This window comes from Cygnus olor, chromosome 4 (assembly GCF_009769625.2).
Source record: "Cygnus olor isolate bCygOlo1 chromosome 4, bCygOlo1.pri.v2, whole genome shotgun sequence".
Lineage (NCBI taxonomy): Eukaryota > Metazoa > Chordata > Aves > Anseriformes > Anatidae > Cygnus > Cygnus olor.
In genome coordinates, this window is record NC_049172.1 from 16,592,380 (window position 1) to 16,609,127 (window position 16,748).

The window sequence follows — 16,748 nt, forward strand, 5'->3', positions numbered from 1 at the left end:
CCTTCGCCGCAACGGTCGCCGCGGCTCTGAGGGGACGGCCGAGGGGCTCCGCCGGTCCCTGTCCCCCCCCCGGAACGACGTCTCGTCCCGTCCCCCGTTACCGTCCTCCTGCCCTTTGCCCCCCCCGTTACCGTCAGCACCCCCTTGTGGCCCCCACCCCCCCCGTTACACTCCTCCCCCCCCCCCGGGCGTCGTGTGGAGGCGGACGCATCGCCATGGTGCTCCCCCCCCCCCCCGCGTGGGGTTGATGTCAAAAGTGATAACGTTTTTTGTTTGTTTGTTTGTTTGTTTTTATTTTTCTTCCCAAGCTTGTCCAGTATGAGCAAGGGATTATTTTCGTGTAGGAAACCTTTTTGTTTTCTTAGCGCAGTGGTGCCTGGGGCCCCAGCACTGCACGCAGAGCACGGGGGCTGGAAGGAAAACACACAGCCCACAGCATCCTACAGCCCCCCCTGTTCCAGGGCTGACAGATCGGGACCCTTGTGTGAGGGAAAAGCTAGGGGACACAGCAACCTACAGCCCCCCTGTTCCTGGGCTGACAGAATGAGGCCCTTGTGTGGGACATGCCTGCAGCAGGACAGCTGGGGAAAAGGCTAGACTGGCTTTGAAGAGGAGCATTTTCCAAGCCCTATAACATTATATTCTAGCATTCCTTCCTATTTCTAACATTGCTGCCTGTTTCTAACATCCCTCCCTATTCTAACATTCCTGAGGGAGCAAAATATGCCCTTGCTTTAAAGAGGAGAGGAAGCGTCAGCCTGTGTGTTGGGCATGCAGTTACAGAAGGGCTGAGGAGATGAGGAAAATGGGGGCGTTGATCTCATCCCTGCTGAATTGCTCTTGCCCCGCTCCTTACTCTGTGTTGCAGCCACGCACGTGATGGGCTCCTCAGCACAAAACTGCTCTTGCAGTGTGTTTACAGTGCCCGGATGAAAGGTGTCCTGAATAGACCTCCAGCGTCATGAAGCAAAGATAGGAAATGATAGTCTGTTCTTCTCTACTTTTCATCTAGCTTTTCAAGGTCTTCAAATCCTTGGTGAGGGCTTAGATACACTAATTTACCTCTTGGGAAAGCTAAGGCAACAACACAAAAAAAGACAGCAAGCCCTTTTCAGAGATAAACCATTTTAACTACTCGTCTTATCAAGAAAAGTAGTATTGTTTTCTGATGTGATTCAGAAGAGTACATGACCTTGTCATGTCTTGCATTGAAAGTTAAGGTTCAACTACATTATGATCCTTGAAACTGTCGTCTCCTTATTATCCCTAAAGAGTGTGGTGAGGGGCAGAAGACTGAAGAAAGAGGTAAGAGAAATATAAGTGGCATTTGATAAAAAATCAGCAGTAACAGCTTTTCTTGCCTTTTTTTTTTTTTTTTCCTGACAATGTTTGAGCCTCTTGGGGTCACTTTTAATTTAACGTTCCTGTCACATTTTCCATAGAGGTGCATGCAGCAGTTTGAAGAAGCTGCCTCAGAAAATCAGTACAACAACCACCATTCAATATGTTCACTATTTCATTTTATACCCCCTTATTTAATTTATTGATATAGAGAATATCAAATGTGTATCTATGTACGTTTGCCTACTGCTTTCTTGGATAACTTTTCCCTTTGTGGCAGTGACAATAGGGAATACCAGGATGTCAGAAGGGGGTGTCCCTTGAGCCTGCCAGGGGATGACATGGAGTGATCCGTGTGTTCATGTACTTAGATTTCCCCCATTCATGGTAGATGATTGACAGGAGCATGGAAGAGACTGCTCTCCAGCAGGCAGCTTAAATGCTGCGTGACCTTGCTCTTTTAAGGGTTGTATGTTTCCCTCAAGCAGCAAAAGTTTCCAGTACTTTCAGTGGCAGTTCAGCCTGAGTCAAGGTGAGACAGTTGCAAGTTGCTGCTTAAATGCACTGGAGAGAATTTCCAGGTTGTCTTCGGGCAGACTTCGTGGCAGCAGAGGGGAAGAGTACCTTCCCTTCACATGGGCGCCACCAAACATCCGAATTCTTCGCCCATCTGTGCAATCGTCCCAGGTAAAGCCTGGTATCTGGACTGTCACAGATGTGTGAGAGGCTGTCTCCCAAGTGGGGAGGTAACCCAGGTGGGCAGAAAGAGGCAGGTTAGACAGAGCGTGAGGAACCTTAAGAGAGAAGCACATCCCAGTGAGGAAAGTCACCTGCAGCACGAGGGGGCAGTGCTGGGAGGGAAGGGGAAAGCAGCACCACAGCCTCTGCAGCTCTGCTCGCTGCACATTTTAATTCCGCAACATAAACCACACTGGCCCGTGTCAGATGCCTCCTGTGCAGCCAGGTGGTGAGAAGGGCCCACACAGAGGTGACGCAGAGCGCTGTATGAAGAAGCAGGGTGCAGGACAGCAGCCAGCTGGGGAATCGAGCTCAGGGCCCGTGCTTCCAGACAGTTCCAGCCACAGACGCACACGTCTCAGTTGTAGCAAGGACGTCCTTTCCAGGAAAATTTTTGGCCATCCTCTTTTCCAAGCACCCTGCTGGCTAGTGAGCTGTGCCTTTACTGAAGAGTTTCCAGGGAAGAGTAATTCTGCTGACCCAGAGCCAGAGGGCAGAGCTGCTGGGAGACCTGACCAGCTGGATGCCTTCCCCCGGTCCCCCCCGGGGCAAGATATTGAGTGCCCTCTGTTTAGCAAACCACTTAGCATTTGGCCCACACAAACCACAAATGATACCTTCTCACCTGAAGGGAATAAAAGCACTTCACCTCTCTTCATGCAATGAGACTGTTACATTAAAAGCCTCTTAAATTTTAGACCTTGTGATTAATTTCTGTTGGCCCAACCGTCAAGTTCAGACCATGCTCAGACCATGCTATCATCTGCTTCAGCTACTGTTTCAGATCCACAGAGGTCTTAACCCTCGCTGTTTCTCCAAAGAAAAAACACCTTGGACTTAAACAACAGTTTTGTCATGTTCTCTAAAATCAGAGCAACCTCAAGTACCCTCTGAAGACATGACTTTCGCTAAAATAAACCCCACTAAAATAAACTTTGCATCCTCCAATTTGCACTGTGTTGAAATGGTCTTTTAGAAACAAGCAAACAAACCAAAACTGAAAGCTTAGGGGTCCCAATCCTGGCTAAGTGTGCTGTTCTGACACTGACCTGTTTGCAAATAGCTTCTCTTTCAGACAGTGCTTTGGAGCAGGAGGCAGCGAAGCTTAAACAATAATCCCCCAGCAGCGGGCCCCAGTTTTGCAGTCTAACACACAGTTCAGGTTTCCCCAGGGATTGGGGACTGCCCACCAACACCCCGCCCCCAAAAAGCTGCTCATTCTCTGCAGCTGCAGTCCTCCGTGGCTCTCGGACAACCTGAGTTCCTTTCTTTGGCTGCTGAGCTGGAACCATTCTGTTATTGGGGGGATACTAAAAAGCATTACCCGGATAAGAACACCTCCCGCTGACCTGCCCCAAAAGCCTGCCTGATGCCAGCCTGGGGGTGAGACGGAGGAAGGTGGAACACCAGTGCAGCAGAACAAACCCAGCAGATACTGTCCTGCCAGCTGAACTTTACAGAGGCTGCTGTTTTGCTGCCCCATTTCCACTAATTAAATGCACCACGTTCATGTTCCTTTGGAAAGCTTCAGTATTATGTTTCTCTGACACTCCCTTCTCTATTCTTTTACTCCTTTCCAAAACGAAAATAAAAATAATTAAAAAAAAAAAGGCAGACTCTGGGCTGAATCAGAGCAGTCATGCTTCGAATCCGAAGGTGCTCCCAACACCTTTTTTTTCCTGTCTCAACCCCAAATTTGGGTCCCTAGTCTACACCCTGTACTGTAAGAAACTTTATTGATTTGACAGCAGGATTTAATACTTACTGCTGCTTCACCCTGGCACAGGTCATTCTGTCAGTTTGTGCCCCACCAACCACCTCCCTCCCATCTACTGCACCGTGCCCTAGTGTGCTCATTCCTCAGACTCCCAGGATTTGTGTAGAAGGACGTGAGTAACCCCACTGGCCTTTTCTCTGTAGCCTGCTGGCTTCATATCACAAAAGCTTGCCCAGAAGCCCCTTGCTGCCCCTGGCCAGCCACCGTGCAGCCCGCTCGGGAATTGTACTTCATCTATAGCCGTCAGCCTTCCTCTGTCCTCTTCCTCCTCCCTCAGCAGCACCTGGGTTGTGCAAGTGTCATCGCAGGTGCTATCAACCAACCTCCTGATATCCATGAGGTTATCCAGATAAGATAGGGAAAAGAGCTGGTTTCAAGGTCTTTAGTCCACATTTCTATTTCCTCGCTCCCCTGCCAGCAGAGCGCTCCTAATTTTTCCAGAAGAAAAACTTTGCTTTAAGTGTAAATATATGGGCACAAAGCACAGCTGTGTGGGCGTTAAGTATGTTGACGTGATCCAGGGCAGGAAGAGGGGCACTGATTCTCCCTGTCCGCTTCATCCAGATAAAAGTGGATGCGTGGTGTCAGGCTGGCCACGGGGGAAAGGCACCTCAGCAAGAACTGTCAGACCGGGAGCTGCCTCAGCTCGTCAGCTGCTGCCGATCTGGCTTTGGAGAAACCAGCTGCGCTACCTGTACTCCTTGACTTGCTGCGGTGCTGCCTTTGATGGATGGGAGCACACCAAAATTCTCACTGGGCGTCTCCCGCCCCTACCTCAAAAGCAGAGCCTAAAGCCCTCCCAATCTTTCATCGGTGAAATGAGGCTGGCCGGACTTGTTAAGATCAAGCCGCCCCATCTCAAAGTTTTCCTTTTCAAAGGAGGAGCCGTCTGCTCACGGGTTCATTGATTCCCTGCCCAGCAGGAATGTTTGCTCGGCACGGACAAGCCACACCTCTGATGACTGTAACAGGCAGAGCGCTCTCTGTTTTGATATACTATCAGCTGGGTTTATCAAGGTATATAAACAAAACCTCCCCACTCCAGAACTCTCCCTCTTCTGGCCAGTTGTCCCTGTGGAGTGTGCGGGGGCTGCGACTGAGCTGAGCTCACCTGCTATTTCAAGGAATTTTAATAGCAGGTTTTAAGCTACTTATTTACTTTTTTTGGTCTGTGCAGGAAGTCTGAGCTAAAAAAAAAAAAGATAGAAGTATAATTACCCTGGCACGCCTGCATTCCTGCTCCGGGCTCAGGCGGGGAGGGCGTCTTTCTTGTCGGTGCAGGCACATTTGAGCCAGGAAGAGGACCAGATCCCTGGAGATCATCGCCACAAACGCGTGTAACTGAAACCTCCAGCCATGCTGAAACAGATATTATCGGACATGTACATCGATCCTGACCTGCTGGCAGAACTCAACGAGGAGCAGAAACAGATCCTCTTTTTCAAGATGAGGCAGGAGCAGATCAGACGGTGGAAAGAAAGAGAAGCTGACGCAGAAAAGGAAGAAAAGAAGCAGCAAAAGAAGCCACCGCCAAGAAAAGGTAAGTCTCGACCTGCCAGCTGCTTCCCCCTCTGGCACAGACCTGACCAACTCAACTGCTCCCCAGAAATGGGAGGTAGCGTGTCCCTAGGGCAATTTCTTCTCCCAGGGACACATCATAGCTGCGTTTCCAAACTGTAACTAACCTCACTTCCCAAGCTTAGTTTGGCCTGGCATACAATGGTTTTACTCCCTTACCCAGATACTTTGCCCTTTGCCAAGTTCCTAAACTCCCTTTCCTGGGAAGCTGTCGCTTCCTTACTCCCGGCAGCAGGAGATGCAGCTCATCAAGCATCCCACTGAATGGGGGCCTCTGACCCCGTCTGTAAAATAACCACGGACTCAAACGCCTGTCCTGGGGTGCCTGGAACATAGGGGAGCTCAGCAAGTCCCTTTACCTTGTCTGAGGCACCAGATCTGCAGGAGTTTCCCTTGTGCTTTTAGATGTGAGGTCTTTTTGACTGGATTACACAGCATATTATCTGCTAGCATGGTATCACTGCTCTCCCACCTGCTCTGTTTGCAGATAGTTCACCCTCACCCAGGCCCTGGACAAGATGCTTGGGGAGGGTTGTGGCAAGGAATTAGAGAAAGAAAGGAAATACTGGCATCCCTTCTCCCCAGATTCAGAAATGTCCCCTTCACTGACCTGGCTGCAGTATTGTGAAATGAAATGGGAGGTGCGTCCTGTGTCCCAGCCGAGCTTTCCCCATGTCCAGCCACTTTTGGAAAGGCTCTGCCAATGGCAGCAGCCGGTGGACACAGCACGTGGGACACAGGCCCTGCACACAGTGCTGAGCAAACAGTGTTTGCGAAAGAGCTACTTCTTTTCCAGCCAGCGGGAAGTCAGTGAAATGGAAGCTGGGTGCCGACAACGATGTCTGGGTCTGGGTGATGGGCGAGCATCCTTCAGATAAATCGTATGCAGCCATCTGTGAAGAGATCCAGGCACAAAGGGCAAAGCAGTTAGCAAGCGAGCAAGGCAAGGAAGCGAGGTAAGCACTCTCCACCGGGAGGACTTGGTGGGCAGACACAGAGAAAAAGACATTCCTAGAAATTGGAGGCTGGACTCTTCTCTGGGGACTCTCCCCTCTGTTTTGTGAATTTTCCTTCTTGCGAGGAAGCGGGTGGGAAAGTCCAGCATCGCCACCAGGAAGTAGCGCAAGCCCTTTATAAAACCTCTTTTTTCTTTCCTTTGATTTCCACCTCGGGGCTGGGCAGGGTGTGGCTGTCACACTCTACTTGCAGGCAAAAGGCTCAGGCGAAGGTCGGCTTTCTGCAGGCACGCACAGTGCTGGCAGAGACCATCTCCAGCTCAAAGCCCTCCCCAGCTCACGGAGTCTCCCGTGATGTCCCTGCTGTGGTCACCGCAGCAGTTCATAGGAAATGGTAGCTCTGTCACCGCAGCAGGTGATGCATTTGGATTGCACCGATTCACCAGCAGGTGCTCCCAATGAGTAATTAAATTAATTATTCCATCTACCTGATCTGGAGATATGATAGCTGCACGCACGTGCTCCGTCGCAGTGCTGTTCTGCTCATGTGTAACTTCCTCTCGGATGCTTGGAGAGCAGAAAGTGACTCCCTGGGATTCCTAAGACCTGTCTCTCCCATTTCAGAGAGACCAACTGTTCTGTAACGCCGTCTCTGCATCCCCAGTCGGGAGTCCTTGGTGAGACAGATGTTCAGGGGAACAATAAAGGCACTCTGGAGGAACAGAAAGAAGATGATAGAAAAATTGCTGCTGCTACAATGGGGAAAAGCCAGGAGCTCAAAAAGGTACTTTCCCCCTTTTCTCCATACTAACCAGCATCATTTGCCTGAGATCTAGGAAGTGCAGCAAATCCTGATTGCTATTGATACAAATTTGAGTGAGAGAAAAGCCAGCTGACTGCGAAGGGCTTTGCTGTACTCCTAGAAGAAGCCATGCTGTTACATCCTCGGGAGGACTTGGGAGGTCCAAGTGCTATTCTCAGCTGGGATAGATCTGCTCTGTAGCACCAGACAAGCCACTCTCAAATCCTTTGCTTCTGTTCTTTGTGGATAAAATGAGGGTCAGAGTACTCTCCCTCCTGCTTTGTGGCTAGCCTGGACTGCTTTCTGGGCAAGACCAGAGAGCCTGTCCCAGGATTTGAGGGCTATAAACTTGCATGTGCAGACAAATCATCTACTTTTATAAGAGATCAGATGTATACAGTTTTACCAGTATCCTCTAACATGCATATTTTCAGGTGAAATAGCTTATGACCTTTACAGCATAGGAAAATGCCAAATGCAAGTAAGCAGTGTCAGTAACTACACCTTTACTGAGGTAATATTTTTCTCCAGTAGTAAATACATTTCTATTTTTTAATTGGCTACCAAAAAAAGCCATTTGCAGAGAACAGAAAAGGACAAATTCAGTTAACTACCAATGCAACCAAAGCTGAACGGAAATGTCCTGTTGACTCACTGGGAAAAGTCCAATCTCATTCAGTGAGTTTTCATTCAGCCTTTTGCTGCTAACTTGTATGACTGTATATTCTTTTATTACCCAGCCATGCCATATCTCAGTATAAAAGCATGATAACTGAAAGCTGGATTTTGGTAGAGTGCCTCTCCCACTGCTGCCAAAATGCTGAAGGGAATCCAGTGGCTGACTCCTTTATCAAAAGGCTCTGAATCACACTGGGTTTTTCTCAGCACTGTTTGCTGAAGCTGAGCAACTATGTGGGAGATTTTTTTTTCCTCCCCCTTTTAAAGGAAGTTATTAGTCAGAGCTATCTAAATAAACAAAACAAAACCCAGCCAACCAAAAATCCCACCACCACCAAAAAATGGAAAACCCTTTCAAAGTTTCAAAAGAAACTGAGGCTTTTTTTTTATATATATATTTTACTTTTTGTTTTCTGTCATTATGCTATGGGTAATTTTCCCAGGTTTCTGATGTTTTTGCTAGTAGGAGGGATACAGGCTGCAGAGTTGCATTTTCTAGGTGTAGAGAGGGAGGGGAGAAAGCTCATTGTACTGTTTTTTTTCCTGAGATGTAGTTCCCACTTAACTGTACCTGAGGGAACTGGGCATTGTGCTCCGCCTGCCGCAGGGGGCAGGGGTTTGATCTAAGAAAACAAGCTGCTTCACTCACATTTTAACTTCCTAGCTTCCTGCCTAGGACAGGGAAGTTGGAAACACGGGTTCATACTAAGCATTGTAGAAGATAAAGCGTGTCCTCGGTAAGCCGTGCAGTGCAGGTAACTCGTTACTCATTGTGCTGTGGAAGGCAGGCTGAGTCAAACAGGGAGGTGGGTGGGTGTTTGCTCAAAGACAAGGCTAACTTTTTCTTAAAAGACAGGTCTCGGATACCAACCTCTGCTAGTGTAGCTAGACTGGTTTTAGGGAAGAGACACGCAGCTTTTTGGGTCAGTCTGACAAGCAGCGGTTTGCAGCACATAGCAGCAGCTGAGCACAGGCAGGTAAAGCTCTAGCAGATTTTGGGAGGGAAGGAAAGGAAGTTGTCCACTTCCTGGGACCACTTGGGATCATCACTTAGCAAATCCAGGCAGGCTTGGGACAATCCTGACACCCCTGACTCTTTCTCCTGTGGCATGTATCACATAAAAGTGAGAAGGAGTGACCAGCTTCTCCTTGGCATCAGCTCTAAAAATGCAGAATGCTCCAGCCTGCGCTGTTGGGGTCTCTGGGGAGGGCTGTGAGAGGAGGGCTGCCTGCAGAGCACAACGCGTGGCGGCACTCCCCCACGCACAGCTTCCCAGGCTATGGCAGCCCAGCGCTGCTACGTGGCACCTGTACTCTCCACCTGCAAATTCTCCAAATTTGCAAGGGCATGCTCTAAAAAAGAGTAAAGGTCCTGATGCTGCATTCATTTCTCACCGCTCTTTTCCTCTGCCCAGAGGGAAGCCAGGGATGTTCACCAGATGCTGGCAGACTGCCACGTGAGGAAGGGTGGCTTCCCGCAGGTAAGTTGCAATCTAGGACCTAAAAACACATTGAGGCAGGCCCAGACTTTATCCTAGAGTCCCAGTCAGCCTCAGAGACTCACCTGACCCACAAACGTCCACCTCGTGGACCAGTTTTACTCAACATTGCCATATTCCTTGAGTGTGGTGTTAAAATTTGGACTGGCCAAAAAGCAGGCCAGCCTGGCAGACTGGGCAATACCATGGGACGATGTTCCTGATTATTTCTGGTAGACTGTTTTCCCTATTTTCTCTGTTGTGACCTGCAGTAAAGGAAGAGGGTCTGCATGTTATTGAAATAACGGATTCACAAAAAAGAACGCAGTACTCAGTATTTCAAGGCTAGCTAAAAAGCAGGGCTAAAACTAGCCTGGGACAAAGCACTAAGCGTACTATGTCTTTCACAGATGAAGGAAGCACAGAAGAGAAATTCAGAAGAAACCACAGTCCCACTGAAGGCAATACCACAAAGCCACACAAGCTCAGAGACCCAGAGTACGCTGCAGAAATCTGATGAGAATGAGCCTGAATGGCAGGAATCCTGTAAGATCTTAGGATGACCTTTTCCTGTGGGGCTTGAGAAATCTTAGGGCTCTGTGTGGTCATCTCAGTCACTCTCCTGCAAAACTGGAACTGAGTATTTCTCAGTCAGTGGCTGGAGAGTACTGCCAAAAGCTACACTGCTGCATTATCAGAAATTTTTCTGAGTCCACACAGCATTGAGACTAGAGCTGGGCAGGGAAATGGAAAATTTTTCCTACAGAAAAATCACCATTTGGAACCATTTCCCCATTTCAGTCTTTTCTGTATTTTAAGCCGATTTTCTTTTTAGTTGAAATCTGATAGCTTTGAACACTAACAGTGCCAAGCAGAATGGGTCCTGCTGGCATGTGGTAGTGCTCAGACACCCTATTAAAATAATCAACAAATAGGAGCCACGTGGGTGTAGCCAAGATAATTGATTTTAAACCAGAGATTGCCTTTGGTAGAACTTTACAGTAACCATTGCTCATGTGGACTAGGATAATGGGTGGCGAGGACAAACTAAAGAGGGCAATTTCATAAACACTTTATTCATGGCAAACTGCTTTCACTGAGTGAAAGGAGCCCTTTTTGGACTTCAAAAGGGAGCAAGGAGGGCTTTTGCTGCTCCATAAAATTCATTTCTGTGCAGAAGGTCAGCATAAGGCCAAAGCAAAACTCCTTTGTGCACAACTGAGCCACAATGTGGAGATGTGGGCTAATCCAAGACCTCAGAAATAATATAAAACATGAAAAAAGAGGCCACATAAAACATGAACAAGGGGCCACTCCAAATCTCCTCACTTTTTACCATTTCTGCAAGGTATAGTCCTCCCATCTGCTTCCTTGTCATACAAAAAAAAAAAAATCCCACCTAAGCAGAGCACCTTCTAACATAACAAATCCAAACAATAGAAAGGAAAATGACAAAACAGTATGGGACTTCTAGTGACATCCGTCACTGCTGCCAAGTACTTCCTGAACTCTCTGCTTTAGTCACTATGATAGCTACATTTCCTTCAGAGATCTCCCAGAGTAGCTGCATACTTCAAAGGCGATTTTTAAAAAATAGCCTGAGTTAAAGAGACATCTTGACTCGATTCCTTTTCATGGAGTCTTGCTGTCCAGCTTCCTCAGAGACTGAAACAAAGGGTTACAAGCTTGGTATGTAAGAAATACCCTCACACGCTGCTTGCCTTTGTTTCCACCCAGCTTCAAATTCTGCCCCTCACACTTCCTCTCCTGGGAAGAAGGAATATTGGAGAACTTGATGTTTTTTTTTTCCTCAGTTCCTCCCCTGCTGTTCAGTAGATGGCAATGCAGTACTACCAATTGTTTTCACTTCAGACCAAGGGTTTTATTTTTCTTACTAATAAAATAAATCTGCAGTTGATTACAAAAGCGAGGAAAGAACTAGCCTATCTCAGACTGGAGAGCCCATTACTCCTGCAGACTCCAGGATGTGCTACTGAATGCTTATAACCTGGAGAATCAAAGCAGTATTTCAGAAAAAAAAATATCCAGCTAAGTTCTCTACTTCCCATAACAGTCTCAGCAAGACTTCCTTCCCTCCTCAAAGTCCATCAGGACTTTCAAATCCTTCAGAAGATTGATTTTGGGGTCATTTCAGCAGTTGTTTTTGTTCTCACAAATGAGGGCATCTTTCAGACAGTGGCCAGACTAGCTGAGCTGCTACAAGCTTGTGTGGAAGATAAATGACTTCCAGCTTGGGCAACCTCAAACGCCTCCTTGAGAACACAGGATGGGGAGAACCTTAGTCCTACAGTAACCTCCCTCCACGGTAACACTGCCTGTGCCCAGGGCTAGAGCACAGAGAACCCAAATGCTCTGAAATGAGTTATTCCTCAATTTCAGCAAGCAGGGAGATGACCAAGGGGCAGCAAGCTTAAAACTTGCCTGCTTGTTCGCTCCTGTAGGACTCATTTTTTGTTCCAGTGCGGAAAGCCAAGGCAGCAGATGAGAAGAGACGCTCCCTTGCGCGGCAGGCCAGGGACGACTACAGGAGGCTTTCGCTGCAGGGTGTCCACAGAGGGAAGCAGGCAGATATATCCAAGAATGCCACAGCAGGAGATCGGCGACCGCTCCAATACCCGCCTCTCCCACCCAAGCCTAAACTTCTACCTTCTGTGATGGCAAACGGGAAAGCAGTTAGGTAAGAAACATCCCTGTGCACTCTTGAGGGATGAGCTTCTTCTGCTCTGGCAAGGGCTGGCTGAGATGAGAAATGTTACCTGTCCTCCTTGTGTGGAGGAGAGACACTCCACTGGGAAAAACAGGCTATAAAATATTCCAGCCTAGGGTGTGAAGATTGGGGCAGAGCTGTTGATTACAGTGATCAGGCGTATTTGTTCACTCCTGGAGGTTTACTGTCCGATTGGGATTCTCATTGACATTCCTGTTCACTAGATAAGCTCCCACACCAGAAGCCTTGCTCCTGTGACACTCATACAGTTCTGTTCAGTCTTCCAGTGATTTTCAGTGACTCCAGTTCACCCAAGGCTCCTTGGACAGGAGTTGCTTCTGTCATGTTGTAACAGACAAGGACAGATGGTGGCTTACCGCAAAGGGACCCACCTCCACTGAAAACACTAGAAATCCAGGTTTGGACCATTAAAAACAAAGATGAGGGCTTAGCAGCTGAGGATCAGCGTCCATGTCATGGTGTAAAAGTTGCACTGTGTGTTTTCACCCAGCTGAGGGAAATGCCACCGGAGCTGCTAACCAGCGTGTCCTCAGGTTCAAACCCTCAGCCTTCTGTTCCTGGCTCTTGGCTCTGCCCTTCTTAGCCACCTCCCAGAATGCCCAACCTCCGGATTATACGGAGCTTTTGGAGATAAAAAGACCCTCTTCTGACAGAGTCAAGTTCTCTTACCTGCCATGCGTGAAGTCAGACTCAGTGACAGCCTTATATAGCAGAACATCCTAAAGCCTAGAAGACGTACATCCTCTTTGCTGGGTGTCCACTGAAAACCATACAATAATGCTGACAGCTTCATTATCGTAAGCCTTCTGTTCAGGGCTGTTCTTAATACAATGAACAAAAGGTAATTCCTGCCAAGGACTCAAAAGCTGTTTGAACTTGCACAAATTCGCTTTCTTTTGTAACAGGAAAGAGGGAATCCAGAGGACAATCTCCACTTCCACTGAAGAAAGCATCATCAAGTGGTTCAAAGAGGAGCAATTCCCGCTCCGAGCTGGCTATCAGAAAACCACAGACACGATAGCACCGTGGTTCCATGGTGAGTTCTGAGCATTTCTGCCCCCACCCAAACTTTTAAGTCAGTACTGCTAACATGGCTGCTGCAAGAGGCTGGGCCCAGGAGCTTTTCAAAGGTGCCTAGCTATCAATTTTAAATGTGTATGATAGTTTAAATTCCTTTAAATTCCTCTAGCATTACAACAAAGGCTAAGCTAAAGTCTCAGAACAGAGGCCAGATCTTCTCAAATTCTCATAGCCCATTGATAACAAGCCTAATATGCCAGGAATGAAACAGTTAGCATGAAGTACAGTTAGCATGAGACCATGGCCAGCTACTAGCAATGGCAATATGGCTCTTGGACTAGTGAGCAAGAAAACATGCAGGTATGGAAGCACTGTGAATTAGTTTTAGAAAGGTAAAGCACACTTCTTGTGAAAAGTGTTCCATCCCCTCCACTGCAAATGCTATTTTCTCTTCAGCTCTGTGTTTTGGTTTTCAACAGGTATCCTGACTTCTCAGAAAGCAGAGGAGCTTCTGAGCAAAATGGTGCCGGGGAGTTTTCTGGTCCGGGTCAGTGAGAAAATCAAAGGCTACGTGCTTTCCTATCGGTCTGTGGAGGGATGTAAACATTTCCTTATTGACGCCTCTAGTGATTCCTACAGCTTCCTCGGAGTGGACCAGCTACAACATTCAACGCTGGCTGACCTTGTCGACTACCACAAGGTGAAATTCTAGCAAGGCACTCATTAGCTATTTGTTTGTGTAGCTGCCTCAGGGCATTTCAAAATAAGAAGGAACAGATTTAGTTGTTATAATGTAGGTCAGAAGGCCCATTTTTGCTACCACTGAGTATCCTTTGCGATGCTCCACCAGGGTATGCCAGCCCTATAGGGATGTCTCAGACAACCTAATACATCTCAAATGTCTTAGACCTGAATTGCTCCTCCTGAAGTGGGCAGAAGACCTTGCACAGGGCTCAAGTTCCTACATATTATTTAGTAGAAATACTGATAAGTTGATAGGTGACAGCATACTTACTCGGGCATTTTTGATTTTGTCCGTTGTTGTAGAGTCCCAACAGGCCAGGTAAGCAGAAAATATGCTTGTCTCTAGCTCCGGAAAGAAAGAGAACAAGGTATCTTTATAATCTCCAAGCAAACAAAGCGCTGTACTGAGCAAAAGTAGCAAACACAGGAAGGGAAGGAAGAAGGCCAGTACACTCTTGCAACAGTAACACCAAGTATTCGCTAGCATTGACTGCAGTTGCGTAGGGTCCAAAAACAACCAGATCCTGCACTCGTTTATTGTAAGATCCGCCCAGGGACAGGACAATCTTTTTGCCTAAAGGTTCATATATTTGTGTTTCTTTTCAGTAAGTGCCTAGCATAATGCACACATGGCTAAACTAAATTGGACATGGGGAAAATATCTATGCTTATTTGCTAGAGCTCTATCTGCACTGCTTCAACCTGCTTCTTTTGTGTGGATTTCACAGTCCGGGCTGAATCTGTTGAAAGCAGGAGCTAGACAGCTACTGGTACCATAGCTGGAGGATTTAAAGCCTGGTTGTGCATGTCTATATTAAAGATAGAGTCACACCCACAGTCTACAAAGAATCCTACAGACTCCACTGCACTACAGCAGATGTGTGTGGGAGTAGGGTGAATCTACCCTGATGAAATGCTCTGGTGGGTTCTGCTTATCATCCACTGGGGGACCATGAAAGAAGGCAAGTTCCCACCATGCATCTGTTGCTGAGGTTGGGAACAAGATTGGAAGCAGAAACCCTGCTTCAAGGGAATTCTCGTTAGAAAAGGGCTCGCCAAAGCGGACGGCATGTGCTCACCGCAGGATCCACCCTTGTCCCTCTCACAAACAGAGCCAGAAGCTCAGATCCCACTCGTGCGCACCCCTGCCTGCACTAGCACAAGTGCAGCGAGCTTGTGGTCCTGCTTACCTGCATGCTGCACAGTCCTCGCCCTGGCTCTTCCTAGGCAGGACAGCACTGCACCCTGTAGAAGCCGTGGTCACCTACGAGACGAGCAGTATTGTTTCCAAGAACTACCAGAATCACACCACTGGGTTATCGCACCAAGCACTGACATTGCTTTTTGAAGGCAGAGGTCAGCCCTGTGGATCTGTCCCCTGAATTCCTGGGGCTGTGAGTCGTATTGCACAGCAGAATGAAGAAGTCCACGCAGTAACGGAGGCGGGGAGGCTGCTGTTCACTCCATGACTTTGTGATAGGTCGGGTGTATCCTGGTCTGTTTGAAAAGTGTTTTAACTTTATCCTCTGCCAACAGGAAGAAGCCATCACTTCCATGGGGAAGGAGCTGTTGCTTTACCCATGTGGTCAAGAGGACCACGAACCAGATTACGTCTCTCTCTTTAAGTGAACTTCTCAGTCTCATCACATAGCCCCGAGCCTGTTTTCACAAAGACCGCACTTCGAACTGGAGCTGGCTGACACTTACCTGAAACTTGCCTCGAGTCCCTGTATTTTAAATCCTTCACAACAAAGCAGTAGGAGGATAAGTGCTGTTGTGGGCTTCTCATTTCAACAGGATGCATCAGCCCAGCAAGCTACAAAGCACCCAGAAATATCACGCACATTGGAGTGAATTAGATGATGAAGTATCAGCTGCACGGGGAGATACTGCCACGTATTTTCATTGGGTTTCTGCAGATTTCCTCGGGGACATCTATGTTCAAGCTGCCTTTTGCTATTGACTGCAAGGTTGTGTGCTGCCTGGGAAATAGATTGGTATCTGCAATTGAATGAGATCATAGCTTCCTGAAGGCACCAAACAACTCGGAGAAGTGAATTGGTCTTGAGAGTAATTTGTATAATGTGAAGCTTAATCCTGTAAAATGCTGTGCCCTTGGAATCAAGGATGTTTGAGCCAAACATCCAAGCAAACCCCTGGTGCCTTTCAGTGACGTGTTCTCTGTAGAGGGATTTTCATGAAAAATGCATTTTAAAAGTTCCTTTAGCTTCTGAATATAGATTCTCACTCTTTTAACCTGTATCTATATCCCACGCTGGCCTTTCTGCATAGAGGGGGACTAATCTTTTGGAAGGGAGAGGAGAAGGGATACAGGAATTTGTTTGCAAGGAACATGCACAGAGCCTAAACAATGTAAGAAACAGGGCATATCAGTATTAGTAAAGTTTACAGAAATGTTTGCCAGTAAAGAATGCTATTTTCCAGAATGGAGCTATTTATTACAAGTTGTGTCCAGATTACTGCATCGGTTGTGAACTTTAACATAGAACTATTTCTTTCAACATAATGTTCTCTCTTTGTATCTGTTAAACTGCTCTTTAAAAACACAACTCAGAATATTGGGGGAGAAACTGGACAGAATCACACAGCAAATTAATTCTTACCCTGACTGCCTCCATTTGAGTTGCTGCACGTGACAAGCTGTACAGCCGAGGGTTGTGCAAATCTCCTAACGTCATCATTTGTTAGAGATGTGACCCTCAAGTGAGCAAGCGCTCAGTTGTTTACCCATTCCCTTCCTTCGGGTGGATCGGGGCCACTCTGCTAAAAAACAGCAGTCAAAACCTTCCATCTTACATCCACCTGTATTTTGCAGAACATTGATTAAAATAAATTCTTGTAATCATCTGGTCTTAAAATTTGCAGC

The 16,748-nt window shown here is 47.4% G+C and overlaps 1 protein-coding gene across 1 annotated transcript; it reads left to right on the top strand.

Annotated features, from left to right (window-relative positions):
- Positions 1–94: 94 nt before the first annotated feature.
- SH2D4A (SH2 domain containing 4A) lies at positions 95–16,383 on the top strand. The gene is made up of 9 exons (XM_040555491.1): positions 95–5,396; positions 6,231–6,390; positions 7,015–7,174; positions 9,286–9,351; positions 9,759–9,894; positions 11,830–12,046; positions 13,003–13,133; positions 13,597–13,817; positions 15,398–16,383. Exons 1-9 carry the CDS (start codon positions 5,213–5,215, stop codon positions 15,488–15,490), a joined length of 1,368 nt encoding a protein of 455 aa, XP_040411425.1. The 5' UTR covers positions 95–5,212; the 3' UTR covers positions 15,491–16,383.
- Positions 16,384–16,748: the final 365 nt, after the last annotated feature.